At 40.5% G+C, this 23,608-nt stretch overlaps 1 protein-coding gene across 1 annotated transcript; it reads left to right on the top strand.

Annotated features, from left to right (window-relative positions):
* Positions 1-1,210: 1,210 nt before the first annotated feature.
* Positions 1,211-23,523, top strand: ints6 (integrator complex subunit 6). The gene is made up of 18 exons (XM_032529871.1): positions 1,211-1,635; positions 1,756-1,833; positions 2,385-2,534; positions 6,579-6,668; positions 8,592-8,775; positions 12,534-12,659; positions 12,980-13,131; positions 14,006-14,158; positions 16,099-16,231; positions 16,574-16,668; positions 16,793-16,903; positions 17,474-17,689; positions 18,134-18,260; positions 19,693-19,835; positions 19,950-20,133; positions 20,323-20,724; positions 21,344-21,437; positions 21,734-23,523. The coding sequence occupies exons 1-18, from the start codon at positions 1,525-1,527 to the stop codon at positions 21,825-21,827; spliced, it is 2,643 nt and encodes an 880-aa protein (XP_032385762.1). The 5' UTR covers positions 1,211-1,524; the 3' UTR covers positions 21,828-23,523.
* Positions 23,524-23,608: the final 85 nt, after the last annotated feature.

Below are 23,608 nucleotides of genomic sequence, written 5' to 3'. Positions count from 1 at the left end.
CAATGTTGCCCTCTAGATCACATTACACCAGCCACATTAACAATTTTATTCTGAAAGACATGTTAGTGACACACCGGAAAAGTGTGTGTGTGTGTGTGTGTGTGTGTGTGTGTATGGGCGTGCGTGCGTGTGTGTGTGTGTGTGTGTGTGCTGCTACAATAAACTCTGTCAATCAGGCAGACATTGCTCCTCTTTGCGAACGCCAACCACCGGTTGGTTTCCGCTTATTTTTGCGGAAGTGATGATATTATTTTCCAAAGAGCTAATCATGTAGGCCTAAATAGTATTGCACAATCGCAAACGTCTGGCTGAGTGACATGTGGCATTAAGAGGGGAACCTAATCAGCCAGGATGATGCGTGGCCTAGTAGACGATCAATTGAAATAATTCGTACATTATAAGACAAAACTACATGTATGAAGCCAAAACTGATGGGACAACAGAAGTCTGCATGCTAGCCTAGCCTACTTTATTAAGTCTCACTAATTTAATCTATTTTCGGAACTACCGGTATACAGTTTTCGTTTCTTATTTTTAGCAAATATGGAGGTTGTTGCACATATAGAGCTGCAGAGTGTGTGTGAGTGCGTGCGCGCGCATGTCAATCCCTTGCAGCAACTATTCGGCTAAACCCAGTTCCTTCACATCGTTTCGCAGAAAGGACTGTCTTGGTCATCACATAAAAGCAAAAACCAAAAAGTGCCATAGTGCCAGCGAGTACTTTCTGTGTTCCCTTGGTGCATTCCTTGGTTATTATTTAACTGTTTTTTAAAATATATATATTTCTTCTATTGTCTCTCTATAGTAGGTGTTGTCTTTCACATTAGCCCACGCCCGTGCACATATAGTAAATGTTGATTAGGCTATGTAAACAGCTCTCAGGACACACACCGGCTCATTCTTGAATAATGTGGTTAAACAACACGGCAATGCTCCGGAAAAGAGTGCGTCGCTCCATGTGTTATGTCCTTTAACACATAATGCATGTACAGAACATTTTCCTTGCATTCCTGCCTCTCAGACAAGCAAGCATGCGCACGAGAGGATCAGCTTTGGCCTTATTTGGATATGGTAATAAGTGGCATCTGACAGCCAATGAGGAGCGAGGATCTTTACACGTGACGATGATGGACCGCTTGGTAGGCGGGGTCCAGCGCGAGGCTTTGGTTAAAACCAGTGCACAAGGCACAGCGCATTCAGTGTAGGGAGAAGCAGGGATACACTATGAGGGGGAACTTTTTTACTATGAAACTTAGGAATATTTACAAAATATTGTAAAAATTATCAAAATCCCTCGTGAATCAATAACCTGCCCCTAGGGTCTGAGGTTGGTAGTTTAGTTGGCCCGAAAAGGGCTTCTATACTCACTATTCTTACACTTTTTTGAAAGAATGTGTGAGACAGTTAGCCAGCTAGCTAGCTAGCTGGGAGGTGATACAGGCGGCAGGAGAACAAAAGACCTTTTTGCGTTTTGGCCGGTTGTACTGACACCAAGTCCATGCAGAACGTGTCATTACCATCACAATGCCCGTTTTACTTTTTCTGATAGACACGTCCGCTTCAATGAACCAGCGCACCCATCTGGGCACTACCTATCTGGACATAGCAAAAGGCGCTGTTGAGACTTTTATGAAGGTACTGTAACCACGGGACACATTGATATTGGGAGATCCCTAGCGGGATTGTACTGTTGCAAGCTCGGCTGTCAAACCCGATCTCTCGGTAACCGTAAATAATTCTCTACTATTTCCACAGCTCAGAGGGAGAGATCCGGCGAGCCGAGGGGACCGGTATATGTTGGTAAATTTTGAAGACGTTCCGTTCGGGATAAAGGTAGAGTTTGTTTTCGGGTCATGTCCAGCTTTGCATTGCGCAGATTGACTGTCCCTCCATCGCCCCACCACGTTGTGATCACCACATCAATTGTGTGTAGAGAAAATCTTCAGGAGGAGCTTTCATATCCCTTTTAACAACATGGCCGACATTTTGTTTCAATGTGAGAAGCAAGGAACTCTGGGTGTTATTTATACAGCGAGGTGATATGGGGGGGCGGGGGGGGGGGAACTATCTTACTTTACTTGTTTAGACCAAATTGCTACTTTAGTCCCAGCACACATGGCCACTTTGTAATTTGTGATCGCAGACCGGGAGCAGTAGCCAGATAGAAACGGATCTTAACTGTAGTGCTGTCAAATGTTTTGGCTTGGGCAAATTGAGGAGAAGCAACCTAAATATTTATGTTCATCAGTGCAGAATCATAGTAAAATAAAAGTTAACCTTCCACTTCTGCAGAAGTTGTCTGGTGCGCACAACAGTGGTGTAGTTATATACCTTTTGTGCATGTTATTAACCTACATTTTTTGTATTTTTTATTTTTTTTCAAGGCTGGATGGAAAGAGAGCCATGCCATATTCATGACAGAGCTGAGGAACCTCCAAGCAGCCGGACTCACATCTATCGGCCAGTCCTTGAGGACCGCTTTTGATTTACTCAATCTTAATAGATTAGTGACTGGGATAGACAACTATGGACAGGTATGTAGCACTGAAGAGGCAGAGAAGAAGTCACGTTGATGAAAGTGTTATGACAAGGTGCTATATGTCCCCACAGACCCCCTTCACCCACCCCCTACTCCTCTTCTCCTATCCCCAGTATTACAAGCATCAACCACTGTGACCCCACACACTTTCAGTAATGTGCTCATGACCCAAACATAACAGCAACAATCTTAGTAACCATTGATATGTGGACCTTTGGTGTTAAATACTGCCTCCATGCGCTTTCAACCATGTATAGCTCCATGCTAACATTTTTAGATGTACAGAGATTAGAACTTTAAATTAGCTTTGACACTTGAACCCTAGAAGTTCACGATGGATTTGAAATTTAAGGATCTGTCACAGCCTTAGAGGGATTAACAGCCAAGTCTGCATAGAGCTGCACTCAAGTTATTTTAGTAGATACATTTAGCTAAAACTAAAACACTCTAAAATGACAGATCTGCTTTAGATCCTGCCAGGATAAGGTTAAAATGTTCAGTTTTGTTGAAGCTGTTTCAGAGAGGTGTTATTTCGACTTAATGGTCGAGAAGGAATTGTTTTTGAATTATAATGTAATATGATGAGAGATGTTTCTAATATTTAGTCTACTCTCATTGACATAAATGGGATGGACACCATTTTTAAACCCCTCTAAGTAAGAATACAGCATCTGAAAGGACCATAACGGGAGAGTCGTCATCTTTCTGAAAGTTTTCAACAACAACTCAACATTAAAACCTTCATAAAGGTGTAATTTATTGCTTGACTATTTATTCAGACTGCATACTGTTTTACTTGGTAGGCATAAAGAAAATAGTTCATAGATGTTATTTCCATTGTGTTGCAAAACTCAGTTTTTAACTTGTGAATTTAAAACAAATCTCTCCACTAGCTGAACTGCAGAGTTGCTCAGCTTCACAGCTGGCATTAAAACTTAGTTGGGCCTAAATATGGCAAACAAATACTCTTTGAGCTCATAAAGTCTGTAACTGATTCAATGTTACTGGCCCAGTTCCAGAAATTGTCGTCTAATGACGATCACGTCTCTGTGTGGTCAGACTTCCAAGGGCGGAAGGGGAGGTAGTTTTTGAAATTAAAACTGTGCGAGAGAGGCAGTATGATTGATAGAGATTGTGTTTTACAGTTTAGAAAAGAGAAAATGTAAGGCTAGAAAAGAGTACTTCTCTAATCTTCTTTCATCGTGCCACTTAGTACAGTGTAATACAAAGTGACCAGAGTGGATCTATCCCGATTTTAGTCTCATTTGAAAGCAACAAATAACAGCTTCCATTCGATGTATCGCATCACCCTGTGAGGTTTTCTTGTGTTCTGTCCAGTGTCTTGAAATGGATTATAGTTTTCTGCCAAAATAGTCATTACTACTGTAAGCTTAAAGTTTAGCCCATATCCAGTTTGACTGCAAGGTGAGTCCGTACACTTGGGGTTGATCTAGAACCTGGACGACTGATTTCCAGTATGGAGGTAAGTCGAGAGGAGCAATAGTGAATGCTTACTAGCATTTCCTGAGTAACACACAGAAGATCCCTACCATCCGGGGTAATGCATACATACAGCATACATAATGTATGTTAGACACTCTCAGGCAGTTTGAATTTCAAATACCGACCACGCTATCACACTGGCATAAGTGTTAAGGACACAGACTACACACTGTGACACAGACACATTCCTGTGAACGCAAAGGCACACGCTGAGGTCAAGGTTACTGTTTATTGCTCTGGTCACCACTGACTTCTGACAGGTTGATTTAACAGTATTTATAATTTAATGACCTCCTCCTATGCTTTTTCAGAACTGCAGGCCAGTTTCAAAATGAATGATGCTCTCACTTTAAATTTGACGTCATATCCAATGTAACTATTGTATTTAGCTTATGTCCTTCCAAAAAAAAGTGCCCATGTTAAATGGCTGAAACTAACAATTATTTGTATTATCAGTAATTTGTCCAACAACAGTCCAAAACCCAATTCACTACACTAATAGTATTGGGGAAACCCTATATATGTTTTCCTTTTGAACTTGGGCAAACTTATCTAAAAGCTAACCCTAAGCAGTCAAAATTGTCAAAAGTTTCACTAGCGCTCTGATGACTCTACTCACTTCTCTGTGTCTTATGTGTTTTTCTGGATACATTTACTTCAACGGCTGTAAATCAAGCCAGAGTGATGTGGTAGCTTCACAGTTCTCTGTGAAATTTGTATTTGAAGTGCCCCGTGTAATAACTCAATAGCATCCACTATTCTTTCCAATTGAATTCATTAAGAAAAAGTCAACTTTGATTTTTCTTTCTCGTGTTCGTAAGTGCTAAAGGTGTTAGACGTTCAGTTGGGCAGAGAGTTAGAGAGGGAGAAGACAAAAGGGAGTAAGGCTGTGGGGGAGTTGATATTGCCCTGGAGTGCTTCTCTCTGCTGTAACAAAGAGCCCTCCAGGTTGCCAGGCATCTGAGATGACTCTCCCCTGGGAGATGAAGGCAGGTTTGGAGGTAGGAAGGGAGCCAGCCAGCCGGTTATCATGACACTTATCACAGTTTCATTATGAGAGCAATGAATGATCAGAAGAAATAGAGGACTGGAAAGGAGGATAGTGAAGAAATGATATGACCGGTGATGTTTGGTTGGAAGTCATCGTGTCAGCGCGGGTGATAAACAGAGCTTTAACGGCTCGCCATCCGCCTGGCGTCGTGGTAACAGATCAGCTGATCCTGCTGTTTCAGATGGACTGTAGCTGACTGCATAGACGACCCATCTATGAAGTCTGCTCCAGATGATTGGGGCTCCAGTTACTGATTTATTCCTTGATTATTTTCTTGTTTAACCATTTGGGTCGCAATTTCCTAAAACCCAATGTAATGTCATCCAATGGCTTGTTTTGTCTGACAAATATCCCCAAATCTATTCACTGATTCAGTACATAAGACAAAGAAAAGAATCAAATCTTCACATTTGAGTATTTATGAAATTCCTGAGTGGCTTTTTTCTGTTGACTTGTTGCTTATCGTTTCAGCTCTACATGTGGTAATGCACTGACCTGTCAGACTGTAGTGGACAAGATTACAGGAGCAGAGCTGGCTGTTGCTCTATGTCCCAAAATAATTTAATAGCTGCATTTGGCCTTTTTATGACCAACACTTAATTGCATAGCAACAGTAAAGCTAAGTGAGCAGATGTGACACAGATGATATCATCTCGTCGTATCGTCTGGCAAGTTAGCCTCATCACCAACTCATTAGCATGCTAAGAAAGTGCTCAATATAATGGGATTTGGGGGTAGGAGGTAATAAAAAATAAAAAAAAAAAGGTTGTCATGGAGACCTACAGTACTGTGGATCTTGGTAGTATTCTGCTCTGTTTTCTTTGGGCTGTTTGTGTAACTGGACAGAGCAATCATTTAGCAGAAACCACAGCCTACAGGTTGAGTCCAAACTGAGTGGGTCCGCATCCATTAATAATCACAGAGCTGCCGGATCAGGATGGCCTTTATGAAAACTGTATGACTGCAGTGAGGTCCAGTGTTCTGTTTGCTGACAGGACTGCGTTGAGGTTTTACACTGTTCACTCAGTTCTTCTGTAGAGATCCCGCAGGGTGATAAATGCAGTGCTGCTCCAGTTTCACTTTTTCAGTGTGTGAAGTGCTGGTGTCATGAAATATTATGTGAGGTCTAGCAAAAATGAGATTTCACATACATCCTCAGGTAATGTACACCGCCATTGGGGCATAATACTCGTCATAGATGCACAAATATAGCTACAGACTGTACTCTTACTGTTTCTCTGCATTATTCCCTTGAGTTAAGGTTCTCTTTCTAGCCACTCACTTAACATAGATCCCCTTTAACTTATCTATATAATGATACTTTAGCAGCACTCATTTATCCCTTAGAATGCAATAAATATACACCTGCTAAACTCTAATGTGTTTTGTTTTCTGTAAATGCACTTGGCTCTTTTTGGTCATTGCGTTTGTCTGCCAATTTGGTTAAGTATTAATTGTAAATTTGTCTCCCTTTTTATTTTGCAGGGAAGAAATCCTTTTTTCCTCGAACCCGCCATTATAATCACAATCACTGACGGCAACAAGTTGACCAGCAGCGGTGGAGTCCAAGACGAGGTCAGCCAACATCAGGAGTGCTTCCTGCTTAGTTGGATGACAACTCAGGAGCCTGTCTGATCACACAATGTTCACTTTAACACAAGCATTCATCCAACCCTTCCCTATGATCTGTCACCACGGAGGCTAAAATTAAACTCACAGGACAACTACTATTACAAACCATTTTTAATAGTTAAGGTCAGAATCATCCCATAACTTTATAAAGCAAAACTGACATATTGTACGCTCACAGCATATTGCCGGTCTTACTGTGAGCTATCACTAAATATTATCACATTACAAGAAAGATAGAAACTGTAATGCTAGTCAGTTTTAGCTTTGAAGTCATGTTTTTGTAGGGCCAACGGCAAATGATATTTTTCCATTATCAGTTAATCTACTGCCAATTTTCTCAACCATTGGATCTATAAAGTGTCAAAGAAAATACCCCCTCACAACTCCCCAAAGCCCAAGGTGACACATTGAAATTGCTTGTTTTATGTAACAACAATTCAACAACACATACAATCATACATAAATATATATATATATATATATATATATATATATATAACAAATCAGCAAATTGTCACATTAAGACTAATCAATGAATTCCCCGGCCTTTAAAATGTTAGAGAATACTGTAAAAAGGCCCACCGTAATTTCCCAGAGCCCAATGTTTTTGTCTGATCAACCGTAACATAAAATACAAATGTAATTCTTCCCATTTGAAAAGCTGGAACAATCAATTTCTTTGGACAATTCTGCTTGGACTTAAACAATGAATATATACATATGTTTTAATCTTTGTAGTTTAATTGATTATCAAAGTAGTTTTAGCCCTAGTTATGATACAGAAGTACAAAGATCAGTAGTGTGAGCATGTAGTGTTGCCTTTAAAGGGCTGTGTGAACACGATGATTCCTTTTGAGAGCTGCTAGTCAGAGAACAGCTGTCCTCCCAGTGACTCAGTAACTTATTCTGCCTTATTAATTTATTTCTGCCTCCATCTGCAAGTTGTCATGTCATCCCTGTAGAATATTTATGCAGCTACTCCCTGTGAGATAGAGAGGACTCAAATCTATTAAGACACGTATTCAATTTTCTTCGCGCAAGAAGCAAAACTTGTGGAGGTCCATCACATACCATTGAAATCCTTGATTCTTCAGCCACAGTCTAATTTATGCCATCTGTGATAATTCCAGGCTTTCGCTTGTTCAGAAAGCACAAGTTACAGAGTGACATTTGGTGGGAAGTTTTGACTTTAATTGCGGCTCTTCTAGCTATATTTAAAAGTCTGAGCTGCCTAAGAAATGTCTGAAAAGATAATTTATGAGAAAATCAGAATCTGTATTTGAGGAGCAGTATGATGGATAAAAGCCTGTTGCCATGAAGGGATAATGCATCAACACTATGAGATCTTATAATGGCACCAATAGCACAGTTTGCATTCAGGGTTTGCTTAAATGTTAATTAGTTCATCTTTGTTGTATAATTACAGATATGCTTTTGTATACTTGATGCCAACCCAGATTTTGGGAGGGCAATATGAACTAAATATTCTGTGACACTATACAGTTTATGTCTTTTTTTACATTGTAATAGCAATATTTTCTGGATTTAGTACATTTTCTGCAAGTTTGTTTGAAAAAAAGGTCTATAGATAAGATGACCAAATGGGAATATGTGTTTGTGGATATTGCCGGGAATTAAATATTTGTTAAATTAAGGCATTTAATTCCCATAAAATTCCTGTTGATTGATTTTCAATTTCAGTCTAAAGCAACATGTGATATTAAAGAAAGAGCTACCTTGGTATAAAGCAAAATCTCTGACATATTTCTGTCTCTTGGTGTATGAACTGTATATTGTCCAACACTTTGTCTCTAGTAATGATCCATTTGTCTTTGTGTCGTTAACATTCGCTCCTCCATCGTGCAGCTCCATCTGCCTCTGACCACCCCGCTGCCAGGTAGTGAACTGACCAAGGAGCCCTTCCGCTGGGACCAGCGTCTATTTGCTCTGGTGCTGCGCATCCCTGGTAACGCTTCGGTGGAGCCCGAACCCCTCGGTGGCGTCCCCCCTGACGATTCTCCAATCACCCCAATGTGTGAGGTCACTGGAGGTAGGCGGACTGAGCAAAAGCTGGTGTTGTTTGGTTAATGTATAATGTGTGTTTCTAGAGTGCATTGCTTAAAGGGACACCAGAGATTTTACACATGAAGGGGGGTTTACTTGAAATGGGAAGTACTTACATAGTATAATATCTGCAGCTCTAGAGCAGCTTTGTCAAGTCTGAAAAGGAATCAAGAGTTCTTTTGAGTTAGATTTTGGATTTCAAATATTTGACTGAAGACGTGTTGTAAATTAGGGAAATGGAGTTTGAAAGATGAGGGATGAGAAGGTTTAATGAAAGATGCTATTGAGTTGCATAATAGGAACAGTAGAATCCAGTGTTTCTGGTGCCCACATGATATCTCAACTTCTCTCAACTGATTTGAACAATCCTTTCTTAAATCGGTCTGTGACAAGCTAACCTAACCCGCATAGGGTTAGGGTTAATAAATATAAACAGACTCGGGCGGCTGTGCTCAGTGGTAGAGCGTTGATGCCAATGAAGGTTGGTGTTCGATCCTGCCTGCATCTTGTCGAAGTGTCTTGGGCAAGACACTGAACCACAGAGTTGCCCGGTGCGGATTGGATGGAAGATGCGTATCTGAGTGAGCAGTGGAACCTGTACGTACTGCCAGTGTCTAATGTGTGATGAATGGTAATGTTCTCATGATTTAAAGCGCTTTACAGTTAAGTCTGGAAAGCGTATAAATAACATTAACTTTACATCATCTCGCATTTAGCCCATACATTTTGAAATAACCTCTTCTACTACATAGTCTTTCTTACCTTTCTTCAATCATCTCAAACAGCTGGCTATTATAAAGACATCAACAAATATTCTTTGTTCATGTGTACACCAGGATATTTAAGTTACTTGTTGTTATTTACAAGTATGGCCAATTATTTCTAAATGGATTCATTATAATATTTCTTGGAAAAACATCGTAGGCATGTTCCTCTTGGGAGTGACCTCATTTCTACAGCACAGCCCAGTGAAACATACTGCAACAAGCTCAAAGTATTTATTAACACCAGCTGATTAATCACATCTATCAATACACAGAAGGAGAATAACAATAAATCTGGACTTTTTATTTTATTGTTTTGGCTTTTTTTAAGAGGGAAGTTTTATTTTTGTGAGGCCAGTAAAGTTCGCCTTGGCAGCTGTTTTTCACTCGCACACACCCCCGAGCTCTGTCTCTGCACCATCTTGCTCAACATTCAGAGTTACTTGTGTTTACAGGTTTTTCATTGGAAGGTAAAAAAAAAAAAAACACAATACAAACACAGTATGCTCTTGTTTCAACCACTGAGCAGTTGTACTATCGCTGTTGTGGACGGGTTCAGGGCTTTGCTCAAGTACTCTTCAGGAGCAATTGTTGATTTAAGGTTAGAAAGTTCAGATTTTCCCTCATGGTCCAGGATTGGAAATGCTTTTGTCTTACTCACAACACATCAAAATACTTCTATCCAGGCCAACCGTGGCTGCCTACAGTACCTACTACCTACCAGTTTCAAATAACATCCATTTATAGTAGACTTGTGTCCCTCCTGTCTCCAGTCCTCATGCTGCCTGGTGTTGGAAGCAGCTGGCAGGAGGAACAGACTAGAATGATGCTGATGGCAGGTCAAGATTAACACACATAGAGAGACAGAGATAGAGACAGCACGCCAAAGCTCTGTGTAGCAGTCAGTGGTGCTGAATGCAGAACATGACACAGCTCCATTGTCAGTGACAGTCTACAGTGCATGCTGCCTGTCCATTACTGCTGATGGCAGACCTGACACAAAGCCACGGCCTATTGAAAATGAGTGAGTGAATGGGTGCATAACAAGGTCATCAGAGGTGAAGTTTGAGGCAGTAAATGGCCAGAAGGCTGAATAAGACTAATCAGTTGTAGCTTTGTAAGACAGTGTGTCTGATTCACGGTCTTTACTCATGCAACCTTTGCTGCCCTGTGACTGATGCTGTGACAAATAAACTGAAGCAGATTCAGAGCTTAAGAGAGCTACGTTTCATGCAAATGTACCTCTTTGCATGCCGGTAACATGTAGTGAGTGTGAAGGACTGATAGAGCCCCGTGAAATTGAGTACAGTGTTAAGTCGAGAGCACTTGTTCTGTATCTGTAGTCCAGCGCTGGATTTTGAATTAAACTAAGAGTATTCGACATTCAATATAATGCGCTTTTAACCAGGATTATTTAGTAATTTTAATAGGTGGTTGATAAATTCATGGTTAGGTTTGGTTTCTGGAAGATGGTACCATTTTAGATCTGGTTTTAAGTTGGTAAGCTATCCAGATTCTGTAATCTTTAGGTCTTAAATCTTTATTCCTTCACAAGAAAAGCAACATGCAGAACATTCAGAGTTATTATTTTTATTATTATATTCACTTATTTTATCTAGATAATTGGGATGGATATTGGCACTGATCTTCCTTCATTTATTTAACTTTGCGTCAATTTGATTTTTCTTTTAAGAAGTCAAAGTGCTTCCCAGAATATATCCTTGAACCTTCTTTTCATTTCACAAGCAATTAGCTATCACATACTTCTTTCCCCACAAAAATAATCATTTACACATCACGTAGCCTATGCTGTACTATTTCTGATGAGTCACCATAGTCTACATGTAACATTTTATACAAATGGACAAATATTCACTGAGTAAAAGCAAATGATGCAAATGCAAAGATCAGTCTTGAAACATTTTGCCCAGGACTACTAAATGGAAAATCTAAATGTAATCTGTCTTTCAAAACTTGAGTTTCACAAGTTTACTTTAGATTTTATAGATATTTATTAATAGCCAAACTATGTTTAACTACATGTTATGTAAAAGTGGTCGCTCGTTGTAACAAACCCACAGATAATTATCACCCATCTCTTGTAGTTTCCCTCAGCTTCATGGAGCCTTCCAGGCTCTTTTCAGCATTTAGCTTTCAGTATACTGTATAGCTCAGTGTTTAGTTTTTTATGGCTCATTTAGTGTGTGATTCAGCTTTTACCCTGTTCCAGCAGCAGTAGGCAGCTGTTTCCTGTTAACAAGCTCGGATAAACCTACTGCACTCTACCCACTTAGCAGCAAACATTAGAGAGACAAAGTTAGTGACTAGGTGAAGAGGACTGGAGCGGAGCATCTAGCAGCTAAAGAGCCAGACATTTTTTTGAGTTGGTGGAGCTAAATGTGAATATTGGACTTAAATTCATTTGGTGACCAGACATGATCTATGATCTAGTAAATGATAATGTCTGATGGATGTGTTCTGATGCCAACGTTAAAACAACTCATAAATTTGATGGAATGTAAAATTTTGTTCTTTCAGCTTGTTCCACTCTGACCTAGTGGCCCAAAAGGAATTTGTGCAGCCTTAAGAGTGTTAGATAAAACTCATTAACAGAGTTGAAAGGATTCATCTTTCATAAGTGGATTCAGTACCTTTTTCAATTGTAAGTTAAAGCACCATTGTTTAGTATTTAGTGGCATCTAGCAATGAGGTTGCTTAGTAGAACCTACGGTGTTTGGTTTGTCCTATCTGGGCTGCTGTAGAACATGGCAGTGCAACATGTCGGGCTCTGTGGAAAGATACTTGCTCCCTAGATGTGAAGGGCTCATTCTAAGATAACGCACACACAAATTCTTAGTTTCAGGTGATATGCACTTGTGAAAATGTAGTCAATAGATTCCCCAAATCCTACACACTGCTCATTTAAAGCCATTGGAATCCGGTTTCATTAATTCATAATTTTAATGTGTCTGTGTTGCAGGACGTTCCTACAGCGTGTTCTCTCAGCGAATGTTGAATCAGTGTCTAGAGTCTCTGGTGCAGAAAATCCAGAGTGGAGTGGTTATAAACTTTGAGAAGACTGGGCCTGACCCTCCTCCTTTAGAGGGTAAGAGACGCACAACTTCTGCACTGCATCCGTTTGATTAGTACAGAATCATTTTTCTCTCTCTCGCTCCCTGTTTTTTTAATCCCCCCCCCCCCCCCTGAGCTTTTCTTTACTGTGGTTCATAAGCAACTGGGGGATGTCATGGTTTAAAGCCCCAACTTAATATTTAAAGTGCCCACACACTGTTACAGTTAATCCTGTTACAGTTAATCCGAATTATCATCATGTTGTGTTTCATACCTCACAAACACCTTTTTGTCTTAAATGGCTGCTGGTTGTTTGACCTGTTAAATCAGCTTCCTCTGTTACTGTCTGTCCAGATGCTCCAGCTGAAGTGGTGAAGTCCGGTCCACAAGCTTGGCATTGTTGTCACAAGCTGATTTACGTAAGACCCAACCCCAAAACCGGTGTCCCCATTGGTCACTGGCCCATCCCTGAGGCCTTCTGGCCGGACCAGAACTCCCCCACGCTGGTAAGAAACTTGTGGAAGAATCAAAAAAGCTAAATCACCAAATCATAAAAATGTATGGTTTGACCATGCATCTTTCATAGTACCTTTTTACATTTACAGTATATCTCTATATACTGTCAACTTACAGTAAATCTTTATATACTGTAACTGACAGTTGTATTCATCACTTAGGTCCTAGAGCAACAGGGAAATAATTCTAAAGTCCTGTAAAACCTTACAAAGATTCTTTAATTCAACTTTCTTTTTTTTTCATTTTTTTTTTTCAAAGATTGGATTTAAGTATTTATGTCCCAAAGAAACTCAATTCACAATGAAGATGCAATATATAAGGAAAAAAGACATACAAAAGTATATTGTTTGTCCACAGTGGCACTCAACATAAAAAGTCAGACAGTTCTTACAATAATAATGCAAAAAGGGAAGTATTGAAGGTAAAGAAAGAAAGAATTTCACTGCCCAAATATATTGCACAATGGAACAAATAAAGCAATGGCAGAGAGCAGCGCAATATAGCAGATATGTATCTGGCAATATCGAGTATGTTTCTTGTCTTTCGCCTTTTCATTTTGAATTTACTCGAATTTTATAAATAAACAGTGAAAACATGTGTTTTCTTATACTATAAAATAACATGAAAACAGAAACATAACTGAACAGTAATATCATTTATAACACAAAAACGATGCCTCTAACATCTTATGTTCTTAATATCAGAAAAAATGAATTAAACCAATAATCCCGAGTTCAGATGGGAGATCAATAACAGTATTTTTTATCTGTTATTATGGGTACATGACGATTTTAGAGGTCAGAATGTTAATGTGATATAACCGTATTTTAACAGTGTTCACCTCTCCCTCTGTGCCTCACTCAGCCCCCCCGCTCAGCCCACCCCCACATTCGTTTCTCCTGTCTGGACGCGGAGCCCATGGTGATAGACAAGGTGCCCTTTGACAAGTATGAGCTGGAGCCTTCGCCTCTCACCCAGTACATTTTGGAGAGGAAGTCCCCGCACACCTGCTGGCAGGTACAGCACCATCACAACCATAGCAGAAGAAAAATAACCAACGCTTTGTGGGAAAGGACTTAAAGAATATTTAATCGCATTAATGTCATAACAATGTCATAATAATGTCATGTCCTAACTTTTTTTTTTTAATCTATTCTAAATGTCCCTTGATTTATTTTTTCTCATTTTAATGCTCTTTTCAACGTGGTAAAGTGGATCGGTTTGCTTTGTGCAAATGTTTTTTTTTTATTGAAAACAAACACTGGCATATAGCCTACTGTAGTGTTCAATTTCATACGTAACATTCTCACCTGTAGAAAATAATCTCTCAAAAATGTAACACTATTATTAAAATGGTAACAAAAATACTTTGACGAGGGGGCGGAGAATTGGCATCAGCTGTGTGCTTGGCCATCCAGTGGTATTTTAGACTGGACGTGTTGCGGTGATAGCTCAGTTCACAACGACAAAACACACAGATCACTTTGGTCTTGTCAGTGGAACCATTTGGCGACTTAAAAAAAGTAAACTTTCCATTCAGAATCTCATTGGCTTTCATTTCGGCGTCTCACGCTCGCCATCCATTCAAAACGTAACGTTACTACTCTTTGGCCGGCTCGCAAGCCCAAACAAGTGTGCACGGCGCGCCTGTTGTTTTGTTTCCGGTCTAGCTAGATCTGGTGTGGTGTTGTAGTTTTTCTAATGTTACTAGTTGTTACAACAGCATGTGAAAAAAAACGACAAAGTTTGCTAGGCCAAAAATAACGTTAATCTTTCTATACAAAAATTGACGCCGTTAAAAAGGGTTTGCGTTAACGCCCTTAATAACGCTTTTAACTGACAGCACTAGTTAGCACGTTCCATGTCTCTGCACCAACATATAAACAAACAAAAGCGCTAAATATCAGCATCTAACATCCAGATGTTTTTTGTTGTTAACTCAAAATATTGTAATTCTAAGAGAATAAAACCTTATGATTTAGGTAGCATGGCGTGTCCTCTGCTGCCATCCTCAGACCAAACTTTTCTGCGAACATTTAGGGTCTTTGTAGCAGACGACAACATTTGCACTTCTTGCGACTCGGGGTTCATGGTGTTGATCAGAAGAAGTTCACGGTAGTCTTTTATCAGGCGGTCTTTGAGAGCCTAATAAAATACGGCAGCACCGCTTGGTTTGGTAACCCCTCTGTGCAGCGGAAGTCCGACTCATGCAGACTGCATGGAAGACTAAAGGTTTCTATCCCTGTAGTCTACTTACCTTTTTATAGGTTTCTTTTTTTTCCATCTATTTTGGCATCAGTGTGTGTTCTATTAGTATGTCCTCGGAAATAGTAATTGTTTCCTGTGGCAGCTTTAACCTCATCTTTTATGTGTGTGGAATGTGTTCTATGGATGCATCATGGGTGAAGGCCCAAACCAACGTTTCTACAATGTGGGACAATCAAGTGAATCTTGTGTTTTTCTATCCTTTTACTAGCTGTCGCTCTATTTTTTATTCATCCCACTCGTTTGTTTCTTGCTGTACATCCTCAGGGGGCCGCTGACCAGTCTGTAAACATTTACTTGACTTGTTTTTGTCCGCCCTCTACAAATGAAGGTTGTTAAATACATTAATGGAAACGTGTACGGTACTTAATTTTTACAGTAATAAATTCGAGAAAAAAAAAGAAAAGTGTTCTACTTAGCCAGAGGTTAGTTGAGGTGAAAACATTAGCTTCAAAAGTGGGTGATTAGAGTGCAGTCTTCTTTTTAAAGAGGTAGAGATAGTTCATACTTTTTAGCAGTAGGTGCATGGACATGGCTCAGGCTACAGATCACGTTCAGGGTCCTATTGCAGTGAACCAGCAGCTTATTGAGACAGTTTACAAAAACAACCGTCTGCATGTCATATGTTTGTGTTTGCTGGTTGAAGAGATCTAATGTCACCACACGTTGACTGATTTCCTTGTTGTCTTTAGGTGTTTGTGTGTAACAGTGCCAAATACAGTGACCTGGGCCAACCCTTTGGCTACTTAAAGGCCAGCACAGCTCTCAACTGTGTCAACCTGTTTGTGATGCCCTACAATTACCCCGTGCTTCTGCCACTTCTGGGTAAGACTGGCGGGTCCATGTCACATTTGTCATTCTTCCCTCATTTTTACTGTCATTGTGTGCTCCTGTGACATAATTTCTTTCTTGTACTATCTCGTTAATTGTCATTTAGAGGGCAGTAGATATAGGACCAGTCTTTAGTGCTTGTGTTTTGTGTCATGCATTCCTCTGCCATTATAGTAAGAGGGTCATTATCGTTAAATCATTAAATTCATTGTTATTTGGCACAAGCTTTAGAAAATAAAATGAATCCCTGGAAAGTAAGAAATGTAAAATTTCTTACTTTTTATACAGTTCATATGAATGTAATTCTTTAGTCTAAATTTGTTTTCTTTCTGGCAGACGACTTGATCAAAGTGCACAAGTTCAAGCCTACCATCAAATGGCGGCAGTCCTTTGAGAACTACCTGAAGACCATGCCTCCGTATTACATCGGGGTCAGTGGACTTGAGCTCATCATTCTGCGTCTCTACGTTTTTTTTTTTTTTTTAAATTATTTGTGCCAAATAGGAAAACCATGAAAGATATGCATTGGTCTTATTGTTATTCTTCTTCCCACAGTCCCTGAGGAAGGCTCTGAGAATCATGGGAGCACCAAACCTGCTGGCTGACAACATGGAGTATGGGCTGAGCTACAGCGTTGTCTCCTACCTGAAGAAGCTCAGCCAACAGGTAAGAAGTTGGGATGTTTTGTCTTGCTACCTTTGGGCACAAGAGTATCACGAAAAATCAGTGTCTATCTGCTGTCTGTATGTTAGCCTAATGCACCTTATTATTTCTTATTGTAGTCAGTCTCACATCCACTGTCCTGCTGCCATAATCACTTACCAGCACACAAATCCAAAGCTAAAAATTGTCCCCAAAGGCATTTTTTACTCCTATTTGAGTAAACCTTTAAGTAAATTGACAATATCAGACAAAGAAGTGTTTGAAACCGTCAAGTAACAAAATGCATGGTGAGATTTTTATTCTTGGTTACTTATTCTTTTGAATAGATAAAGTGTTTGTTAATAGTATGCTTAATTTTATAGTTAATTGTATAGAAGCAAATATAAAGTAAGGAAAACATTAACTTTTGATGTGGGTGCCAAAAAATTCAAAAACATATTGACCCTTGTATCAAAAAATGATACTCAATCCTAGTGTACATATTTTTGAATTGTTTATACATTAAGTAAGAGACTGCATGTGACTGTTTTCCAAATGCATCTAGTCATATTACTTATTTGCTTACATTTCCAGTCAAAAATTGAGTATGACCGCCTGATTGCCTTGATTGGTAAGAAACAGCCACCCGAGGCCGGCATCAAGGTGCGTTGGCGAGGTGGAGGTATTTCTCTGGCCCAGCGCAGGGACTTCATCCAGCAGCTGCAGAGTCTCTCTGGGGAGGGTCCGACTCTGCCCTTAGAGCTCAACCCCAAAGAGTTTCAGGGCTTCCAGCTGGCACTGCTCAACAAGGTAACATTGGATCATTATTCATGTTAAAATCAACGCTGTTCTAAAGATAAACGGATTCTATAAGCAAGAGTTATTCAGTCATGGTTACACTCAACATTTTCTTTTACTCTTGTATACTGAACTGCATTACTCCAACAGTTGTGATAGTCTTGTTCCTTGCTAAAGTCTTACTCATTCACCTTCTACTTCGACTTTCTCTGCCTTCCTGGTTTTCCAGCCAACAATCTTCCTTGAGGCGTTTATTGAGATTAAGTGTGTTTGGTTGCTTGCTTGAGGGCTTTGTCATTTGAAGAATGCTCATCTCTTTCAGACAGTATCCACTGTATATCCTCTCTGTTATAGCCAAAGTGCAACAGTATTTCATGAGAAACGACCATATTTCCTAGCCCAATTTAAACTCACATCGCTGTCTTTAGAATGCCCTCTGTGTTATGTCCTCATCAGGGCCTGAAGCCGCAGAGCTTTAGAAATCCCTACGACATCCCCCGCAGCCATCTGCTGGATCAGCTCAGCCGAATGAGGAGGAACCTGCTCAACACTAGCGTCTGTACTCTCAGAGGGCAGGACTCAGGTAAGTCACTGTGGAAAAACTTTTTTCTCACACCCACTGTTGGGTTTGGTCATAATTGTGCACTGGTATTCCTGTAACCACACCCAAAACTGATGTTATGGTGAAAACATCAACCATTGACTTAGGAGCAAAAAATGCACAATTATGTGTGTTAGGGCTGTTGAAAAAAATTTCGAAAATTGAATATAATTTGAAAAGTAAAAAAATCAATACTATTCGAATGCTGAAATTACTATTCAAATGGGATTTTTTTTTTCTTCTTTTTTAGATTAATAGGTTGGTTAACATTAGCTAATCTTCCTCTTATGTCATGTCTGATGAACAATAAGTTAGTGGAGTGAGAAACACAATTGTGGCATTGTGAGCTAACGTTACACACAGAGTAACGCTAGTACAGGGGGGAGTGACAGGCTGCGGCTGGAAATCGGAAGCAGGAATGGAAATAGTTTAACATGACTTTAAAATTGTCATCCCCCGAGCCAAAATGCTTATGTTATCAATAGTTTGCTCGTTCTGGTTTCTTAACTTAGCTGGGAGCTTCCTGGAGACGGCTAAAATTAATGTTAGCTGCCCTACAGCTGTCAGAGTTAGCATTGACTTCATATTACCATATAACCTAACCGCTGTATTCTCAGTAACATCACAATCTGCAAGAAACGGGTTGCTTTTAAACCACTAAATTAGTAGTGACAGCACGATTGCCTTAGTTATCAATGCCGTTAGCATCGTGGCTAACACTATTTTTACTTAGATTATGACAAATCGTTTAGGCTGTGCTTTCTGACATGATGTCATTGTGCTAACCGAGCAACGTTAGCCTTTACAACAGAGCTGCTTGTATCCACTTGTTAGATAATGTTTCATTACAGAGTTGTCCGCTAATTTGTGTTTGTCACTGTGTGCATGGTGGAAAATAATGTAAACAGAGAGCGGCCAGAAATGCAATGCGCCATGACTTAGATCCCCCTCAAGGCCAGGCTAACGTTAGAAGTCCCTCTACTTGACAGAATGTGTAACAACAACCGCATGCTCATAGTGGCATTGACAATGCATAAGTCTGAGTAGTGTAGTACATATTTATAGCAGGCTGCAAATGAGCATTACATATTTGAATATTCAACTATTTTAAACAAATGAAATTCTAATGGTATTAAAGAGAAAGACTGACAGCTCGTGTGTGTGGTGTGTGTGTGTGTGTGTGTGTGTGTGTGTGTGTGTGTGTGTGTGTGTGTGTGTGTGTGTGTGTGTGTGTGTGTGTGTGTGTGTGTGTGTGTGTGTGTGTGTGTGTTGTGTGTGTGTGTGTGTGTGTGTGTGTGTGTGTGTGTGTGTGTGTGTGTGTGTGTGTGTGTGTGTGTGTGTGTGTGTGTGTGGTGTGTGTGTGTGTGTGTGGTGTGTGTGTGTGTGTGTGTGTGTTGTGTGTGTTCCTGTCCAGACCAGCTCCACAGCGTGCCAATAGCCCAAATGGGCAACTATCAAGACTTCCTCAAAGCTGCTCCTCAGCCTCTTCGAGACGCAGACCCTGAACAGCCCAAACGTCTCCACACATTTGGCAACCCCTTCAAATTAGACAAGAAGGTAACATATCGGCCCTGATATATATGACAACCCTGGTCCTCTTTCATGAGTAGCAGACAAAAATTGTTAATTTAGAAAAATGTAAATTGAGCACCTTCCTCACTCCCCTCTCAGGGCATGATGATCGACGAGGCAGATGAGTTTGTGACCAGCCCTCAGAACAAGGGTAAGAGACCAGGCGACAGCAGCAACATGACTGGCGGAGGGCCCAAGAGACGTCGCTGCATGTCGCCTCTGCTGCGTCTAGGAAAAGCCTACACCCCTCCAGTAACACCACCTGCCAGCCCTCGGCCAACAGGTACAATTACATGTCTTTCTAACTATGCAATCTAACTCTTCAATGTATTTGACTTAGCACAAATGATACAGAAATGCCTGAAAAAGCAACAAAAATGTCAGTCTCATGTCAGTCAAAGTCGATCGTAATTCAGTGCTCAACCAAATAAACAAGTGTTTTTTTTTTTTTTTTAAATCTCTGAACCTGCAGACATGGACATGAATGACAGTGCAGCTGAACCGGACCTGATCATCAACCACCTGAATCAGAACCACTACAATTCAGATGAGAGCTCAGACTCTGAGCTGGATCAACCCTCGGAGCCTAGCAACCACCAGGAGTACCACACGGCCGCTGAACTAGAGGACCTCCGGCAAGGGCACGGGGACGATGAGGAGGAGGAGGAGGAGGACGAAGAGGAAATCGGGCAACCCCAGGCAGGCGAGCTACCGCCGGGCAGCGAGGGAGGAGCAGAGATGGTGCTGGTGGAGGACCAGCCACCTCGCTACCTGACACCTGCAGCGCTGAAGAAGCACATCCACATCGAGACTTCAAAGGTCAACAACGAGCTGAGGACGCTCATCACGAGGGAGATCAGGAAACCTGGTCGACGTACGTAGCAAAACATGGTCTACTACTGCTGGGTCAAGATTGGTGTGTGTGTGTGTGTGTGTGTGTGTGTGTGTGTGTGTGTGTGTGTGTGTGTGTGTGTGTGTGTGTGTGTGTGTGTGTGTGTGGTGTGTGTGTGTGTGTGTGTGTGTGTGTGTGTGTGTGTGTGTGTGTGTGTGTGTGTGTGTGTGTGTGTGTGTGTGTGTGTGTGTGGTGTGTGTGTGTGTGTGTGTGTGTGTGTGTGTGTGTGTGTGTGCGATATTTGATAGATAAACATATTATTTCTTCAAAACCCTGTTTCTTCAAAACTCCACTAACTTTTATTTAACAAAAGAAGACAAATGTTACATATTGCCTTAACATAATCAGCCATTTAAAGACCTATGCCTGAATTAAAGAAAGAATTGGCAGAACTATAGTTTAAATTATCAAATAACTGACTAAAGAGTAAGTAAAGAAGACCTGGTAGTTGACAGTTATTGACACTTGTTATGTTATGGAGAATGCGGTCAGTATACAAAACCTATTGAGGTTTAACACCCAGCTTTACTTAAGGACTTCTGCTGTCAGAGAAAACACAGCAATAATTGAGCAATTATTCCTCATTCACCTTCTCTTTCAGACTATGAGAAGATCTTCCTCCTCCTAAAGCAGATCCAGGGCACTCTGGACACCCGACTCATTTTTCTCCAAAACATCATCAAAGAGGCGGCCAGGTACAGAGTTATACCCTCCTCTGATGTCACAGCATTACTGGTATTACACTGCTGTCTTAAATAAGCTGGAATGGAACCATTTGGAGACGTGTTTAAGAAGCACATCGCCTGTATTTCACTTGTAGATCCTGTATCGCTTAACTATCTTTGCTTATGCCCGCCCTTTACCAATTCTATATCCTAGAGCTGTGATCAGCAGCAGCATCCTGTTCCTGACATGAGAAAGTGTGAAGTTTAATGGACTTACTGGCTACAGAAAACAAACTTTTGGTTTTATCGTTTGTTCCTTGCTTTAGGTTCAAGAAGCGTGTTCTCATTGAACAACTGGAAAACTTCCTCGAAGAGATCCACAACAGATCCAATAACATGAACCACGTGGACAACCTCTGAGACCGGCTCATTCCTAAACTTAACTTAATGAAAATGAACCTGACAACGCCTCACATCCTTCTGAAACCCCACACCACCCCCACCCGTACTGGGTGCCCGCAGAGACGAGACAGTACAGCATCTTGCTCTCAAACTGTCACCTCTTCAGTGGACTCTCAACATTATTGATGGTTGCGTTGATTTGCACACAGTTTAAACTAAAGTCAGTGTTGACCCTGGATGATGCAAGTTTTCAGATATCCAAAAGCAGGAGTGAGGAAGCATTATATTGCCACAGGTGAAGTGTTTGTCTACCCATTTTTTTGGCCTGTAGAACATTTGAGCATGGCTGTTTTCTGATCTGTCAACCCGCCCTGAGGCGTCCCCCCCCCTTCGCTTATTCTCCTCCTCCAATTTAGATTTTCTTCTTTTTAAAAGACAAAGGGAAAAATCTCTGAGGACGAGGTGGATAGAATGAGGGAGTCCAGGACTTCTCTGAACAACAGATAGCAGCCTGCACCTGAATGTTATGTTCAGTCATGTTTTATTTATGATGATGATGTAACGGAGCGACAGTGTAGAAGGGTTCAGGTTGTGTGTTGGTAACTCAGGGTCAAACAGGATCCAGTGGAGATGCCTATGAAACACTTTTCTTCCCTTACATTCATATTCTTTTCCGTTCTTCTTAGTTCTTCTACTGTTTGTTTTGTGGGATGATGAGTTTGTTGTTCTGCTTGACTGTTGGAATTACCTTACACTCCACTAACTGAAGCACTCTTATGCCAACTATGACCTGGCTCAAGTAATGAATTTTTCAACTTGTGGTTTACCCACCAGACTGACGATTAATATTGAGTAGTAACTCCAGAATGAATAATTTTGACAAAACTGATCCACAGTTTTACGTCTGGAAATGTTACACTTAAAAAAAAAAAAGTGTCTTTTTGCAATACAGGTTTTCTGAGAGATCAACACAAAGTTAAAATAATTTTGAATGATGCAACATCATTGGTTACAGATGTATTACAGGGACAAAAAGCTCAGGAACTAACACTTACGCATCATAATCAGCAATAAGATTTGTTGGAGCTACCCCCCCCCCCCCCCCCCCCCCCCCCCTCCATTTCTAGCTTATCTTAATTTTAGCCTGAAACACTAACTGTTGTCCCCTGGAGTGTTGTTGAACTAAGGTCTTGGATGCCAGCTTGTCCCAACATATGCTGGTCGCTGCCAAATAATGAACCAGTCCCCAAAACTCCTCCCTGCCATGAATCTCAAACCAACTTCTTGTCACTTAACCGTGAATGCACTTGTGTAAATTTGAGAATGTTTATTTAATGTAATTTAAAAGAAATACTACCTTTTTGTTGCAAAATTCAACAATGCTTTTTTTTGGTCAGGCCGGTTCAATTTTCTCAAATATACACAAATAATTTGTAGTAAGGTCTGGAGGTCAAGAGTTGATTTCTGATTCAGGGGGCAGCCCTCTTCTGTTCCCTCCCTCCTTGGACAGGGACCAAAATCTGCCATACTTGTCTTTGTTTGTGAAGAGGCCGCTACCAAAAGAGTATTTTGAATACACTGTAAAGATGTAAATAACCCTAGAGTACTATTTAAAGAGAATGTTCAGTGGAAAATGGCCATTTTGTAAGTATTTCCATGAATAAAGTTTCTATTTTACACTGTGAAGGGCCATGTAAATAAAGTGTTCTGTAAAGATGTGACTCTACGTGTTTTTGTCCACGTTTGATGGTGGATTTAGTGACACTGCATCAGACAAAAAAGTGGAGTTTTTTTTTTTA

The sequence above is a fragment of the Etheostoma spectabile genome, chromosome 11 (assembly GCF_008692095.1).
Source record: "Etheostoma spectabile isolate EspeVRDwgs_2016 chromosome 11, UIUC_Espe_1.0, whole genome shotgun sequence".
NCBI classification, from domain to species: Eukaryota; Metazoa; Chordata; class Actinopteri; order Perciformes; family Percidae; genus Etheostoma; species Etheostoma spectabile.
This window is presented reverse-complemented; position numbering and strand designations above follow the sequence as displayed.

What these genes read in the sequence shown, in the direction of transcription:
- ints6 (XM_032529871.1), top strand. Translation starts at nt 1,525, where the DNA reads ATGCCCGTTTTACTTTTTCTGATAGACACGTCCGCTTCAATGAACCAG. An exon ending in CCCCGCACACCTGCTGGCAG is followed by an intron (nt 14,159 to 16,098) that starts GTACAGCACCAT and finishes TGTTGTCTTTAG; the next exon opens with GTGTTTGTGTGTAACAGTGC. An exon ending in TGCCAGCCCTCGGCCAACAG is followed by an intron (nt 20,134 to 20,322) that starts GTACAATTACAT and finishes CTGAACCTGCAG; the next exon opens with ACATGGACATGAATGACAGT.